Source organism: Planococcus citri, chromosome 3 (genome assembly GCF_950023065.1).
Source record: "Planococcus citri chromosome 3, ihPlaCitr1.1, whole genome shotgun sequence".
NCBI classification, from domain to species: domain Eukaryota; kingdom Metazoa; phylum Arthropoda; class Insecta; order Hemiptera; family Pseudococcidae; genus Planococcus; species Planococcus citri.
Genome location: NC_088679.1, coordinates 28,535,761 through 28,552,873, shown reverse-complemented (window position 1 = coordinate 28,552,873; position 17,113 = coordinate 28,535,761). Strand labels below are relative to the sequence as shown.

The window sequence follows — 17,113 nt, the reverse complement described above, 5'->3', positions numbered from 1 at the left end:
ACGAGATAAGAATGCTATGTACATGTACATACATATGTAATGTATCTTGCCCATGATTCTCATATTGGTCTGTGTATTATGAGTTTGATTTAGATATTTAGGGATTGGGATCGAAACTAGGACAACAAATGCATGAGTTATTCTACCTCATTGTAAAAAAAATCTCGTAACATTTCAATTTCAGAAACGATCTTTGTAATTTTACCTTCGTTGAATCGCACAATTATTCACACGTATCGAAACCTTACGAAAGAATTTTTTTTCGCCTGACTTTTTGACCTTATTGAACAACTTTTGCACAACTGATTACCTGTTACACGCTTCAATACCGAATCCCTGAATGTTGAGAAATATTACGACCTTTGCATTGACCCTGAACTGATCAAATATATTGCCATTATAATGATCTTCATATTTTCAAGCTTATGAAGAAGGAATTTTTTTCTCTTGATAAATTGATAAATAACCTCATATGAAAGGAATACTGTACCTAACTGACTATTTTCATTTTTTTTTTTCATTGTGTAGCATTGTTTGCAGTTGAAGAAATACGAATTTGGATTATTATGAGGACCAATTTTGATTTTGCAGTTTTTCGAAACCTTGTGAACTTTTACGTTAGATTTTGAATTCAAGTCGTATAAATTGATCGATTTAGTATTTTGATCTGAATTGAAAAATGTTGATTGATTTACGTATAATTTGATTGAAAATACTGCTGTATTTTGAAAGCCATTTTAAGTAATTTTTTTCAGAAAAATGTAAGTTTTGATAAAAAATGTGGGAACTTGATTCTGCAATTTCATCAATTGAAACTGAAAGGAATGGGACCTTTCAATGTTGCCTTTGGATTTTCAAATGAGTTCCTGTCGGTAATCTGGCAAAGGTCCGAAGATCGAGAGAAGGTGACCGAGTGAGCCTATGATTTTTGCGAATTTGTGTTTTCCTGCCAAACAATAAACATCCAAATTTTGAAATCCCATCTTGTTCTCGGAATTTTTGAGAAGAATCATAGAAAATAGAAATACAAAATCATTCATTAAAATTTGAAAAGTTCAAAATGGAAATTCCAAATTGAAAGCTCAGCTTTTCAACGTAAGTCCAAAAGTTTAAAACCTTCAATTCGAAAATTGAAACAAATTACAATGACGTCTTTTTTTACCCTTTTCTCAGCAAATTCTCAACATCCTGTGATGGATTAAGGAGGACACAAACGCCTTTATTTTGACCAAAATTTGAGGAAAAAATGAAAATGAAGCATCATATTAGTTGATACTAATCTTAGGGAGCTAAATAATAGTTTTATTTTTTGATTTGACCCTTTGAGCCTCCCTACCAATGTCTCTAAAGATGGCCAAAATAGCAGAAAATCGAAAATTACGTGTGACGCATCGTCCATTGGGCTTTCGAGGGTGCTCAGTTCAAATAAGCCCTTATTCCTTGATAACTTTTCAGTTCCTCCCCCTCTCTGATTTTCTGAATTACCTAGATTTACTGGGCTGAGTTTGAATGTAGATTTATTTTTTTTATTTTACCCCTTTGAACCACCCCTTTCCCTCAGCATCCTGAAAACGTGACCAAAAATATCAGAAAACCGAGTTTTTTCTCACTGATTAAAATGGGAAGCCCAATACCATTCGAAGGTTGCAAGAGAATAATACACTTCACATGAGGATTCGTAATGAGGGGGGAAGGTTGAAGGGTGATTTCTGATTTTTTCAATGAGATTACGAGTAATTTGATGAAGAAGTTGTTCAATTAAAAAATCCCATCGAACGTCATAATTTTGAAAAAAAAATAATGAAATCAGCACGATTCTTTCATATCGAATAAGATTCAATTTCAGTACGAATCACGACCTTGACCTTAACATTTACACCCCTCCTTTCCTCCCTGTTTACTTCAATCGCTCCTGAAAGGCTGTTCACACTTTCTACAGACGTTCAAAAAGAATAAGTAGGCTGATGAAGATATTTATCATTGAAGAATTATAATTTTTAATTTCAACTTTGGCATTGATCTTGAAGTGATTTAGAATTTCATTCGTGAATTGTCACGTTGACCTTAAATTCCATGCAAATGAGAATTCAAGGTCAAGCTTATCTTGAACAAAAATTTTTTAAATGTGATTCTTATAATTATTAAACGAGTATAACATACGATTTGGAATCAATATAAAACGTGTTACATTGACCTTACAGTATCGATTCTCAAGGGGTAGGAAAATTTTACTGATCGATTCTGGAGCTATTTTTGAGTAAATAAACATCGATTATATTATGCAAAATTATCTCGAAGTTTGAGATATTTACGATTCAATTTGATTAAAATTTGAGCTCTTCGTACACAGCGATTCATAAACAGGCTGACTGATTGTGAGAAAAAACAGTATGGTGGGATGATGGTGAGGTGTGAGGGGGGATGGAAGATCCAAATCAGTAGTTGCCATGCAAAGGCTTATAAATTGGTTGAAATATAGCTAGAACAGGGACACGGTTTGGTGGTGAGGTGTGGGGGGAGGATCTAAATTACCGGTAATATCTTTCCGAACACTTAGGAACTTATCCGCGATAATTTGCGGTATGTTTACAAATAAACACCTTGTAATAGGCGATAGATTGTTTGGCAATGCAATGCAAAAAAAAAAGTGAAAGAGAGGGGAAAAAAATTATCGAAAATAAAACTCTCGAAAAGACGACTTACCTTGATGAGTATAGCTTCGCACAACGTTCGCAGACCTTGTTAAACTACCAGGAAGCGGGAAAGATGTAGTATCATATTCATGATTTGCTTTTTGTTCATAAAGATCTATCATGGCTTGCGGTATATGAGCTTTTTTTCTATCCACTATAGGTCTTCTTTTTAATCCTAGCACAGACAGTAAACTTTTTTCTACTTTTTGTATATCAGTAGAGCTGGTCGTATCCATTTGTAATGAAGCGCGTACAAATATCATAGCAAACACCACCAATAACTTTTTTGTTCTAGTGATCTTTAATTCCATCATACTCCTGTAAACATAAGAAAAAAAAACAAAACACAAACATCGTGTTAGTCGTAGGTAGTCATCGTACACATAATCGTACTACATATCGTTGCTTTATTAGGAAAAGGTCGTAACTACATGAAAGTTGATTTCTCAGAAAACGCATTTTAATTTTTAAAGAGCATTCTATCAAGTACACTTGATAGTTTTAGATGAGGTAAGAGAACATTTGGTTATCACAATCATTTTCTTACTAATTTTCAAAATAAACATCCTGGTAGCACTCATTTTTCATTTTTTTATTTGAGGAACTCTGAACTGAAAAAAGTAAAATTCAACAAAGGAACTTTCACCTTAAGTCAAGCTTTTTTCATCAAAAGCCCATAAGAAATACACAGGAACGATATCCTTAAGGTGATGAGGTTGATTTTCTGCAATTTATCAGTGAAATTACGTGAAATTATGTGTTTATAATGACTTTTCTTACCAATAAATTACAAAAATGAAAAGAAATAGGTTCAATCCGAGAAACAATATCATTTAGAACCTTTTCATTGTAACGGTTTTGAAAACGTGTATTTAAAACCATTTGTTTTCGGCTATTACGAGAACAAAAAACGTCGAAATTCAATTTCAAGTGTTGCATCATGTAGAGGACAAAATTCTCTTTCCAATGATACCACTATCTCATTTTTTATAAAAATTGTAGTTACGACCTTTTCCTAATAAAGCAACGATATATTTTCTATCTAGTTATAAACGTATGTATGAGTACTATAGATAGGTAGGTAGTGTTGTAGACAAATTCGATACGTGAATAGAATTCACAGTTGGTTAGAGTGAGAGACGAAGAGAAGGCGAAAAAAAAGCGCGAGAAAATCAATTTTAACGGAATTGAAAAAGAAAAAAAAATGATAATAGAGAACGAATAAGTTAATGGAACTGGTATATAAAGAGCGAACGAATATAGAGGGTATAATTATTTGCGTATTTTGAAATCTGTATCGAGATGAGCAGCCAAATTGTTTGCATATCTGAATATACAATGCCGCAAAATAAACTATGCAGTAAAACTGGTTTGTTTGGTCGTATACACGATGCAGTTGAACGATCAACCGCGCGCGATTCTCTCCTATATACATTTAGAAGTGCTACAACTTATAACAAATAAATTTTTTAGTATTGTAAATTGGTCTACGGTTTCGTATTCGTGAGTAGTGTTGTACTCTCGTGTGCCTGTGTGCCCTTTTTACGCCCCGAGGCAACTTCATCGAATACTTACTACACGTCGATTCGACGAGCAGCAGGAGCGAGGAGTTGAAGTTTAGGGAAGAGATTTCAGTCTGAAAGTTCATCCTGATGAACTTCTGGTGCCTGTTTTTGGACAGATGAGCTTATTTTTCTCGTTGTGAATTGGATGTGGTATAGTAGGCAATACGTGAGGTAATCGATTTGACTCGTACGCGTGGAAATGTTTAGGCAAACAAATCTTTTATTAGGTTACATTGATTCGACAAGTGTTATCGTGACATCAGTTCAATTTTTATCATGTTGGTCTTTATTTAATGAAAAAGTTCATCGTGATAAGTTCACTGTGAAAGATTCTAGAAATGTACATATACGTGAACGTAGTCGTCGTCGTACGTACGTCTATGTACGTACGTATTCATAAGCTTAAGTTTTAAACCAACTGTACAAAAACAACACACGCGTCCTCAGTGGTTGGTAAAATTGAACGAATACATATTCCCTAAGACAGGACCCTACATTACATCTATCTATAGGCCATACCTAGCCCATCTTGTTAAAGGTAGCTGGTAATTTTTATCGACGGTTTTTCATATGTACGAAAGCCTTTCTTGACTTGTGTACACATCGAGTACGTGCCATTGTGCTGCGGCTTATCAGGTACATGTGTTAAGTGGGTGTTTGTTTACTGGTTTTTCTTACTGATATGCCAGAGTATTAAGCCAAACAACTGAGATTTCTATGAAAACATGCAGCAGCAGGCGCAATTAATTAAAAATTTACAACGGTGCAATTAAAATGCGAACAATGAATCGAGATATTTCTCTTTGTCGTTGTAGGTATACTACTAGGTAGAGGTTCGTTGGTAAATGTTGCTGCAAATCTCGCTCTATCGAAAGGTACTTATACCTACCTAGGTATTCTCTTTGGCAGAGGATTGAGTAACATTGCTATCTCATTATCGATGTGTACGATTTACCTACGCGAACCTTTGAGCTGAAGAGGTGATTACTGATTAGTGATTACAGTTAGGAATGGCTATGTTTCATGTTTGAATTGAAATTTTAATACAGAGTTGTGTAATTTATTCGAGGGTGACGGCTCGAGATGGTACTGAAGAGAGCGAAGAGTTGAAAAATTGAAGTATTTTATGCGTTGGTTCTGTGCAGTGAAAATGAAAAATTAAAAAAAATGATGAAGGTGATGAAAGTTGAAAAAATTTGAGAGATATTTCTGGTTATAAGTTGGAAGTTTGACCTTTTCCTTAATTTATTGGTCATGAAGTAACAACTACCTATTGCAGTCTCAGAAAACTGAAAATTTCCAATCTTGAACCCTAATAATTAAAAAAAAACAACAATTTTTTCAGTTCTTTCTCCCCAGCTTTCTAAAAAAGTCTTCATTTTGAAAATTTTTCTACAGATTTCAAATTTTTTCTACTTCAAGATAAATTTTCCCCATTTCAGAAAAACAAATTATACTACTTTTAATTTCCTCCTTTCTTTACTGGAAAATCTCGTTGCTGAATTTCAAGCAGTGGCATAAAAAATGGAAACAGCGAGAAATCTTCTCCCTAGAAACTTAAATTTTGCAGCGCAGGGTATAGAATGACCCACATGTGAACCATAATTTGAATTTTCCAATTTAGGTACGATAATATTCAAAATATTTTAATAATCAAACCTCTCAGAAAAAAACTGATCCCACGCTGAAGGAGAGATATTTTATTCTCAATTAATTTTGTTTTCCTTAATTTTTTTCATAGAATCCTGAGTTCTTTCCAAAAAAGTTTTTTTTGTGATGGGAAACCCGAGAAAAATCGAATTTTTTATCACAGACGATCGATTCGAGTTGAATTTTTCAATTTCAGCTCGAAAATTCCCACCAAAAAACATGAATGCTGCTTTATTGGTGGAAAATTGTTTGCTTCATAATTTTGTATCTCGTCTTCATTTTTTTTCTGTGAAGTAAAATTCGTAATTCTCAAGAGCAATTTTCCAGTCCGTACTCCTTTTGAAAAAGGTGATTTAAAAAATGCTGAAGGAAACAGGAGTGCAAATTTTAGCTCTTCCAGGTCCAGCTGCACGATTTCTTTGTACCCTGGGATTGATGGAATTTTGCAATGAAAAAAAGTTCAAAATGTCATAAAAATTGTAGAAGTAGATTGCTCGAAGCCTGACTCAATTTCAGTGTGAATTGCAACGTAAAACGAATATATGAAATCTAATTTAAAAAAACAGTAAAATGCTCAAAATTATGGGGAAAATTTCAAGAAAAAAAATTGAAAACATTTTTTTCAATGATTTGTATGGATATTTTTTAATTTAAAAACAATCAGTTGAGGAGTGATCATTTTCAACTCTTGTTCCCTATAGTGATTTTTTTGAAATCAAGCAGTACTGATTTTCATTAAATCCCTTGGATTTTCATATGATTTTGGTCTCTAATTTTTCGATGTGCAGCAATTTTAATAAATCAAATAAAGTGAGTCGATAGATTCAAAATTCACAGTGAGAGGAAGAGAGATTTTAAATTACCTACTCAATTTTTCATGATTGACGAAATGAGAAAAATCGAGTCATTTCCAAATCAATGTATGTACTTAGTTTCATTTTTTATTGATGAACTAGGTAGTTCAAAAAATGGAATGGTTTTTCACTGACCTTAAATTGAAAAAAAAAGTCGAGATGAGACATCAAAACAACATGTTTTTAGGTAGTGAAGTGGTTTTCCAACTGATTCACAATGATTAATTTTGATATTTTTTCTACAAAATCGCAAAAATTCTGTGATTTCTTCTAAATTTAGCAATGAATTTCTGATCACTAGGGCTCGGCATTATATGTGAGCAAAAAGGCCGAAATATGCATTAAATATGCGACCTTTTTTACCCCAAATATGGCCAAAATATGCGTTTTTGTTAAAAATATGTAAAGAATATGTGACTTTGATATGGATGTCATTTTGTAGCTGTTCGAAAACCATGTTCAAAATTGTTGCCCAAATTTTACTCCGAGCTGAAACACCAAAGAAAAATGAAAAAAACAACAAAAATTCAAATTCGTAGAGAAAACATTTTCAATTTTTTTTTTTTTATCATTTTTAATTTTTTTTCAATACGATTTTTTGCAAGATTAAAAACGTAAAATGACTGTTTTTGAGCAATTTTTCTCAATTTGGCAAAATATGTGAAAATATGTGTGAAAAATGTGTGAAAAATGCGCGAAATATGTAAAAACGTGCGTTTTCCCCCAAAATATGTAAAATATGTAAAATGAAGTTGGGCTCAAAATGCAGGGATTTTCCTGAAACGTAAAATGCTTTCATCACTTTTAGAATCCGAGATCACCTGCAAAATATGCATATGCATATTATTATGCCGAGCCCTACTGATCACTATCCCCTGAATCTGAATCGGTGAATTCGATAATAATTTTGGATAATACATAGTAATTTACAAAATATATTTTGAAACAAAAATGATAGTCAAGGCTGAAATTTTGGTGGATTTTATTTATTTCTAAATAAAAGTTGACAAAAATTTCGTCAATGAAAGACTAATATTTTGAACAAGCATTTCCACTGATTCAAAATTAAACGAGAAATTTAGGAGTGCCCTATAAAAATTGTATTTCTGCGGGTGGATTCTTGCACCTTTCACATATTTTTTCTTTTACTGATTTGGTAGTGAATTTGATTGGTTCGTCAATGTCTAAATGTTGTGTTTTTTGGGCAACAACATTGTAAAAATTCGTTGAATTTTTTTTTAAAGGAGCCATTTTTTTCTTTTGCACTTTGAAACAGAATTAGTAGAATTTGACGCACTTTTGCTGAAGTGTGATTTGTAAAATGCTACTTAAAAAAAAAAAAAATGCAAAAGTTGAGGAAAAAATTGAAAAAATGATCGAATAGAATACGTTGAAAAATTTGTAACAGAAAATTGCAAAATTTACTCCAGCTTGAAAAAAATGAAAGTGTTGGTAAGTGATATATTTTTTTCGATGTTTTGATAGAAATTAAAAGAAGAATGATAAGCGAGGTCAATGTACCTCGTAAACTAAAAAAAAAGGTCTTTGAAATCAGAGTTAGAATGTCGAAACCTCCCCTCCTCTCAGAAAATCTAGCTTTAATTATTTTGAAAATGTGCACAAAATCATTACATGAAAAAAAATGAAATAAATTTTTTTGAGGGTGTTTCTATTTTTTTAATAAATTAACTATAGATACTTTCAAAAACCTACACAAAATATCTTAATTGAAAAATTTCAAATCAAAGACACCGTATTATTTTAAGTGCATTTAGTTTTTAAATAAACGAACATCAGTTTCAAATGCTGAAACAACCTCGAATGTTTAATTTCAAAACATAGCTTCTGTGTTTGTTTCACTTTTTCAGGTGTAATACTTAATCGGAAACCATTACACTTGCACCAGTTTTTCCAAAAAAATGAGTTACTTAACGATATTTTTGGTTCAAATTCAATTAATTTTTTCAGGAAAATGTACATCAGATTTTTGCCTCTCTTTATCTCTTTATATGCAGTCAAATTGACCTTTCAGTCTTTTCTAAGATGAAAAATTCAATTAGTACGAAAAATTATTCAAATTCCAATTCTCATATCTTCAAACATCTTAATTAGTTTTCTGTGTAAAAGAAATTCCAAAAAATTCGAGATGACGGTTTTTTCCACCAATCTGGTGTAGGTATTAGCTACTTTCTTCATATTGGATATTGTTACATAGGTATATATTGTAGGTACACTGATTGATTTAAGCAGAAAAACAATAATTACGGATTCCACTATCCCAAGAACTAATTATACGACGAACACTTCCACTTGAAAATTAGTCGTAACGTTTAACGTGTTAATGGATTTCGCATCATTTTGGTCAAGTTCTAAATCACTGCGGAGGTACTGTAAACCATACGTGTAGATACTATAGTTTTACATCTCTAGCAATCATTCGAGTGAATTGTTCGCAGATAGTACATAAAACACAAGTAAGCTGTAAGCCCGTGATCATGTAACAATTTAATTACTTTCCCGAATACACGAATAGGGTAATAAAACGTAAGGGAGTTCGAGTCGAGTATACGTGAAAATTCAACGAAAACCGGATCGAAGATTGACCACACTCTACAACTTGAAATGATGAGAAAATTCTCAAACTATGGCAAAAGACTAGGATACACGATTTAAACACTAAGATAAGGTAATACCTCTATGACGAAGAAAGTAAAAAATTGATGAAAAAAAAGTTGAACATTACGTACCTTGGAAATTTAATCTAGTTATCATGATTGTTTTCACAGCATAAATATCGAATTCAAAACATCAATATAACGCACTATATCGTTAATAGTAAAAAGAGTAAGTGAAAAAAAAAACAACAGAGGAGGCCAATTCAATTTCACTAGTGAAAAAAAAACCAATGTCGAAAAAGTAGTAACAAAGTGAACACACACACGAAACACGGCAGAAAAAAAAACACTAAAAAGACACGAGTTGAAATGAAAACCAATACTCCGAAGATTTTTAGAGAGTTGAAAAATTTACACCGTACACATACTGGAACGATTTTTTCGGAGTATGTACTCTTCTTTTTTTCCCAATGAAACAAAATCAACTTAAAACCGGTTGAGCGAATCCGAACAGGACGACGGTTCTGGCATATAATGATCCCAGATGCGTAAGGCTAGACAGTATGGCAACTAAAGACACGTGCTGTATAGCATGTTGTTTCGGTGTACGTTGCCATAGGTGGGGAGTCCGAAGAGAACCATCGCCGTAGAACCAATCACGAAAAGGTCATATTACTTTTTTTTCCTATTTTTCTGACTTTTATTGTTCATAGAATGGAATATTCGCTCTTTTATACCTGCGCTCGTGATACGTACGAGAGCTACACATCGAACGAATAGCGAATCTTTAAGGAGCCTTGTAACATCTGGTTTAAGAGCGTGTGTATATTATATTATATAGGAAGAAGGTAGTAGTAATAGGTAGTACGAGATTTTGTGTGTTTTTAAATGTCATGTACACGTCTTCTCGACGAGAGAGTGCTGCCCGTTTCAAAAGTGATTTTTCGAGTGCCCTGTGGCCCGATAGGTCGTCGTTTTGTTCCGTCGATTATATAGCATAGATAGCCGAAGATGGCACGTTGGAATTTCGGCAGGTGAAGTCAAATTAACTGGAAGATTTTACCTTTATTCTTCTCACATATATGCCCATTGCTCACTATATAAGCATATACTCTTCATCGCGGTGTGTATGAAAAAAATGCTTAGTAGGTTCGAACGAGTCGAGTCCTCAAGTGTACAATAAGGGTTTATGTACCACCGTGGATTATTTTTATCCGACTGACCAACGTTATTGTAGATTTTATAAGGATATTTTTTGAGAAAATATCGCCCAGGTAAAATGATCCTTACTTGTGTAAGCTTATTTTGAAGAGCATCTTGAGATTTGTCCATTGTTGGATTGCAAGGATTGAACAGGCAAAAGAAGGGGTGAATTGGAAGCATATACTCTTTTAAACTATGATTAGGTATTCATTATTGTGATGTCGACTGATATCTGAAAAATATTCCAACGTTAGCTCAATCAGAGTCTAGTCTGATTTGAATATTTGAGTCGTTTTTTAAATTGTCATTGAATGCAGAAAAATGTCGAATTTGTCAGAGGCATTTTCCAGAGGAAAAAAATGATCATTTTTTTTTTAATTCAATAAAATACAATTAAAGTCCGTCCTTTTGACTTTCTAACTTTATTACAATCCGGAAAAGAACTTCATTCATCAGTAAAAGAATTGAGGAATAATGAGGTAGAAATGAGAAAATGGAAACACAGACGAGACGTAGAAAATCCCCAAAAACCTGATATTTGGGAAAATCCAAGTACCTTGTGAAAAGAATATAGAGAGAAACAAAATTACAGAGCATGAAATTTTTTCATCAGTCGAGTGTGATTCTCTTTTCTCCAGAGAAGGCTTCGTTTTTGAGAGATTTTGAGCAGAAGTCAGATCAGTCAATGTAAATTGGTTGTTTGTGGAGAACTGGGTTAAAAAAAATTCCATCACGTAATTTGTTATTCGAAGAAAATTGAAAGGTCTCAAGAAATAAAATGAAGAGGAATTAAATTTCTCACCTTGCAACAAGATCATAGTTTTTTTTTCAGAAGATTTTGTTTTTGAGATATTTTGGTCAATAATGAGTTCAATATCATTGAGCAGTACAATTGATTAAGGGGGGGTGGAAAGTCCTCCCCTTCCTCGAATTTTGAAACTACCGAGTGGAAAGTGGTCTATATGAATTTCCAGGGTGTCTAACAGGTATTGCAGGTACTGCAAGTATTGTAAAAGTACTGCATTGAAATCCTCGGTACTGCAAGTACTGCAAAGTACTGCATTTTGCCTGAAAAGTACTGTATTTTTTCTCAGAATCATTGATTTAAAATTTTTTTAAAACCTCAAAATGAATTAATTGGTGAAAATTAAAAAAAAAATGTTCATTTTGTACCTCAAAAGGTGGCAACACTTGTTAAATTAATACTTAAAAATTTTATTAGATCGACAAATTCCAACGGGTTCAAAAATATTTTTTTTCTTGGGGGGGGGGGGGTCGGATGTAAGCTGGATAAAAAAAATAAGGTAATGCAAAAGGTACTGTAAAAGTACTGCATTTCTTCGGAGAAATTTTGTTAGACACCCTGATTTCTGTCACCCTTGACCCTTGCAAAAAAGGAAAATAAAGTTGGTATACAAGGTACAAGCTATTTACAGCAATTTGGGCGAAATAACAATTTTGCCCATTTTTTTCAATTTGTTTCATCAGATGTAATATTTCTCATTGTGAAAAATTGTCAATTTCAGATAAAGTCGCAGCACATAAATAACAAATTATAACTGAATTCAGTTGATACTTGTCTATACATACATTTTAGCCAAGTAAATTATCTAAAAGGAAGGTCAGGGGTTCCCAAATTGCATTGCGAAATTTTCTGAAACAATATCAGGTGTTCAAAGATGAAAATTTGTTCTCTGATTAAGTGATTAGGATTGATCTGGAAACTTCAATTTCAAATATTTCCAGCCCATTCGTAGTCTCCAGCGAAATATTAATATTTTCAACACATTTTCAAACCTCTATCGAAGCCACACGAATTGAATACCTTCACTTTAAATGGCTGAAAATTTGTTTTTTCGCTTGCTTTCGAATTGTCTACCCTTAAATTTGATAGTTCCAGTAAGTTCCAGCGGGACACTTTGAATGTGATTTCTGGACCAAATTTTAAATTTCGAGGTGATTTATAATATTGAAAACGAGGGGACACTCGGACCATTTTTAATGTTTTTGTGAGGAGGAGGAGGAGGAAAGGGGGGGGGGTGAAATTGAGTTTTCAGCTGTCCATCGACCATCAACTGTCTATACGTATTTTCATAATATTTTGACAAATTCACGATGAAAATCTAAATTATTCTGGAGACTCCAGATTGGCTGAAAATTAAAAGTTGGGTGAGCAGTTGATAGATAACAAACTTTTTGAAACGTCGCAGCAAAAATACTGAGTTACTTCGAAAACACTACATTTTCATTGAAAAAAAAGAGACGAAATTTTTTTAATCAAAAAAGTTTAGCAGTTAAAATTTTTTTGTAAATTTCTCGACAATCGAAAAATGAATTTGGGCTGTTGAAATGCTTGTCATGTCAAATTTTAGAAGGTGTTCTTCCTAAAAATCCAATTTTGGTCAAAATTAAACTCGGGTCCTTCAAGTTGACCTCTTGGCAGAATTTTTGAAAAAATATTTTCAATTTCTCAGTCAACACAACGAAACAATTGAAAATCAAAGAGGCCATGTCCTCATGACCTGAGTATGGGTTTTGAGACAGGGTTTTTCCAAAAATTCAATCCACCATTCACAGATTTAATTCAATAAAAATTGAGTAACTTTTGAAAACTACATTTTAAAATCTCTTCTTCATCAACTAAAAATATCTGAAACAACTATATATGTCAACATAAAAATTACGATCTTGAATTCCGATGGTTTTAATCGAATTTGACCTAATTAAATTTTTTGTTATTATTTTGAACATTTCTTCTTGAAATCTTTATGTGACGTGGTAACTAGGAGCAAACCCCCAAAAAGCTAAATTCAGAATTATTGCCCACAATAAAATTTTCTTTAGCCATCTTGAAGCAGAAAATACGGATTTAATGATCAAAGCTTAAAATGAGTATATGGTTGTCTAGATACTTCGAAAAAATAATATAAAAATTAAAAAATATCGAAACATATTTAAAAGATAAGCAGATCAAGCTCACCAAAGCCAGAATAGTGAAAAAAGTGTTCGCACCACACTATAATTATCACTCGATCTTAAATCTATAGGGACGTGATTCGACACATTGAAATAATGTTACTATTCTTACCTTGTATAATGAAAAATCTTGAGCACAAACGTTTAAAATTATCATGTACTCGAACTACTCTTAGGTATATATTTACAATTTTGATATCCCTCGATAGGTAGGAACCGAAAACAAACACACACATGTGGAAAGGAAAATACACAAGACAAACTTACAAAACGGTTGTCACACACGCAGTACTCTCCGGCGCGTAGTATAAGACGAGACAGCTTGGCGACTAGAGACACGTGCTGTGGCATATTGTTTTGATATCCGCAAGGGAAAGGAGGGATACGAGGAGAGCACCCTAGCCAATCACAAAAAACAGGTTACTTTTTTCAATACTGGTAGCCAAAGAATAAAGACTAACAAAGGCACTGGCACAAGTCTTTCTGCTTTCGAATGACTGATGATGTTGAAAACTACAACTGCTCGTATGTATGTACCTACAATATACGAATTCGAATCGAAGATGCGAAGGCGAACACCGAACAGAAAATGAAAGTCGTAGGTGAAACCTTTTTAACCTCTTTTCAAGCTTAAACATATCGAACTTTAAGAATTTCCTTCCATCAGTCTACGTAAGAATTTAATTTTACGAAATACCTAACCAGCGGAATGCAAAAGTTATTCGCTGACGTCATAATTTTCATTTAATCATAATGATTCGCTATTGTTTGAAAAATCTGCATACTATATGGTTACGCTGAATTGCTGAATGCAACTATCGAGTAAACTGAAATCATACTCGTATGTAGATATACGATTGCAACAGTTTGAAGGAAATTATCAGTATCCTGCCATGAAACGGAAGTCAGAAGTGCAAACGATGGATGCTGCGACGAAAACCTAGCCTGTGAAAAGATTTCGTCGAAACTGGATAAAAATTTCTAAAGGGGAACTGGAAAGCAGGCAGTTTGGAAACAATATGACCTTAATGCAGGTTATTAGGACTTAAGGTTCGGTTATATACCTGAACATGTGTTTTTTTCTCTCTTTTTCTAATATACCAGTCAAAACGCTCGTTAGACAGCTTGACGCCTAATGGCTTAATGCGCTGGGCATAGGCAGAGGCAGAAGCAGAATATTGTCAAACACATAAACGTGTGACTGGGATTCCTCAGCTACCTGTTGGCTGTTTGTTAGTCTACGTTACCGTAACGCACCTCGTTATATTCTCGCCTCTGTTGCATGGTTCAAGAGTTATAAGTTATTACATTGACAGCTCCAATGATCCGTTTCATCGTCGTTTAACTGCTTCCTAAACGTCATAATTATTTCGTTCACAAAATGTACCTACACTTACTCTCGAGTCGAACGTGCGTAATGTCGCGTGTGATTTTAGAAAAACCAAATAGCTCATCTATGAGTCACCGAGTCGAGTTTGGTATTTCAAAACGACATCTGTAATAGTAACTCGAATCATTTATCGTAAAACGACGTCTTTCCTAGGAAGTGGGAAGGAAGTTGTAAAAATTGTCAATTTAATCGTATCTCGAGCTGGATTTTATTGTGAAAGCTGCATGGGTATTTACGAATAATAACTGTACCAAAGTTTCATGCCAATATACTCGGAAATAAGTGGAAGTGGCGAAAGTGATTTGACAAATTTGCTGTTTAGAGGCCATTGTCAGACCTCATATTGTATCGGAATTTTTTTTTCTTCGACTTGTTGAATTTTTTATGCAAGAATGTGGATAATGAGCAGCATCCAGCAGCGGATTCGTATATCATATCGTATTACCATCTTAGAAATGGGACAATGGGTCACTAGATTTTGTTCAGCTTAACCTACCAGGGTTACCAAGCAGTATATTACGTATTGGTCATTGCTGACGACATAATTGACATTTATAAAAACAATGTTGCCAACTGAAATGTGTTCTAGTTTGGCTGAGAAATTTTATGATGAAAATTTCGCTGAATTTTCTTTGATTTTTGATAATTTTATAATTCGAATATTCAGTGTGTAGAAATAGGGTGCTATATTTTAGCAGTTTTGTATAAAATAGTGCCCCCCTCGCCCCTTCCAAAACTAATAGAGCAGGAATTATTCGTCGAGGGTTTTATTTAAATTTTGTTGTCAATACGGTGCAAAAGTTCATTTCAGACCCTTCCAGAGTGATTTGAAATTTCTGGAGAAAATTAAAAAATCGTTGAAAGCTTCAGAATGGCACAAAACAAAACTGGAAAAATTATTCAATTTGGTTCACTTTGCTCAAAAAAATTTATATTCTGTGAAAAAGTTTAAAAATCGACCTAAAAAAAGTTTTTTTGAATTTTTTAAATTTTAAAAAATTCGCCAAAAATCCAAAATTGAACTTTAGCCTCTGAAATTTTGCTTACGGGGGTTTTTAGGACGTGCATTTTCGATCTAGCTTGGTTTATTTCAAATCGAAAAGTGTAAGTTCAAAAGGTTCCCCTGTAAAAAAACCCTCAAAATTGCAACTTTTTTTCTTTCAACTGTATTAGCATATTTCTTAAATTGACTTAAATAATCATAACTTTGTAAGTTGTGACCTTCCTGTTTGGACACAATCTTCATTTTTTTAAAAAATGGAGCCTTTGAACCATATTTTGAAAGATTTTGAGAAAAATAATTTCAATTTATCGTTCAGCTTGTTCAAGAAAAGAACAAAAAACTAAAAAGTAACGATAATTTTTTTTGTTTTTCATTTTATTACTTCATATTTTGTGAGCCTTCTTGAGCAGAACATTCAACTCAGGAATATGAGACTTTAAAATAAGGAAAGGTCAAAAAAGACTTGGGATGCCAAATGTATGGTTCAAAAAAGTACCTATAGAATTTTTCTTGGAGTAGGTTATGAGGAACTGGTGCTCAATTGTATTGTGGAGACGTCTCCTGAGATCAGTATTAGCTCGGGTGGGGGGAGAGGGTGCAACTGACCTCATAACTCTTCAATTTAGTTATTCTTTTGTTCCTGAGGTGACCTCTTGAGGTGTCTGCCTTCGATTTGAACAAGACCGTGATTTTTAGAAAGAGCATGGTTTGAAAAATTTCAGCTACCAAAATTGATTTGACGATTTTTGGCGAATTTTTAAAAATTCAAAACTACATTTTTTGACAATTTTTGCTCTTTAAAAAAATACATACTCATTCAGAAAAAAATGATGCAAAGTCATCCCTAAACCGATATCAACAACTCCGAATCAAAATTTCCAGTCATTCTGAAGCCTCTAGAGCGATTTTCAATTCCTCCAGAATTTTCAACACGTCTCCAGGAGGCGTGGAAATTTATTTGGGCTAATAAAATCGAGTTATGGTCTATTCTCGACCTGTTCAAATGGTTCATTCACATTTGAGCCGATTTTCAGGAGGACATCTCGAGTGTGTTTTTTGACCTGCATTAAGGGAAAAATTTCAAAAAATCAAAAATTTTCCTTCGAACAATTTTTTTTTTTTTTGAAATTTGTATGAATGGCTGTATCTTGTTTGAAATCAACT

The 17,113-nt window shown here is 33.3% G+C and overlaps 1 protein-coding gene and 1 long non-coding RNA gene across 4 annotated transcripts in view; one reads left to right on the top strand and one right to left on the bottom strand.

Moving 5' to 3' along the window:
* The window catches only part of LOC135839603 (uncharacterized), a 241,553-nt gene that overhangs the window by 31,844 nt on the left and 192,596 nt on the right, over positions 1 to 17,113 (top strand). The gene's annotated exons all lie outside the window — the stretch shown is intronic.
* The window catches only part of LOC135839596 (protein decapentaplegic-like), a 47,679-nt gene that overhangs the window by 9,356 nt on the left and 21,210 nt on the right, over positions 1 to 17,113 (bottom strand). Inside the window, exons 1-2 of one of the 3 annotated variants that reach the window (XM_065355694.1) lie at positions 13,669 to 13,863; positions 2,704 to 3,011 (exon numbers count right to left, since the gene is read on the bottom strand). In XM_065355694.1, coding sequence (XP_065211766.1) covers positions 2,704 to 3,007 — 304 coding nt within the window. In that variant the 5' untranslated portion in view covers positions 3,008 to 3,011; positions 13,669 to 13,863. Of the gene's footprint in view, positions 1 to 2,703; positions 3,012 to 9,509; positions 9,988 to 13,668; positions 13,864 to 17,113 lie in introns of those variants that run through there. The other 2 variants (XM_065355692.1, XM_065355693.1) reach the window with 2 other exon arrangements.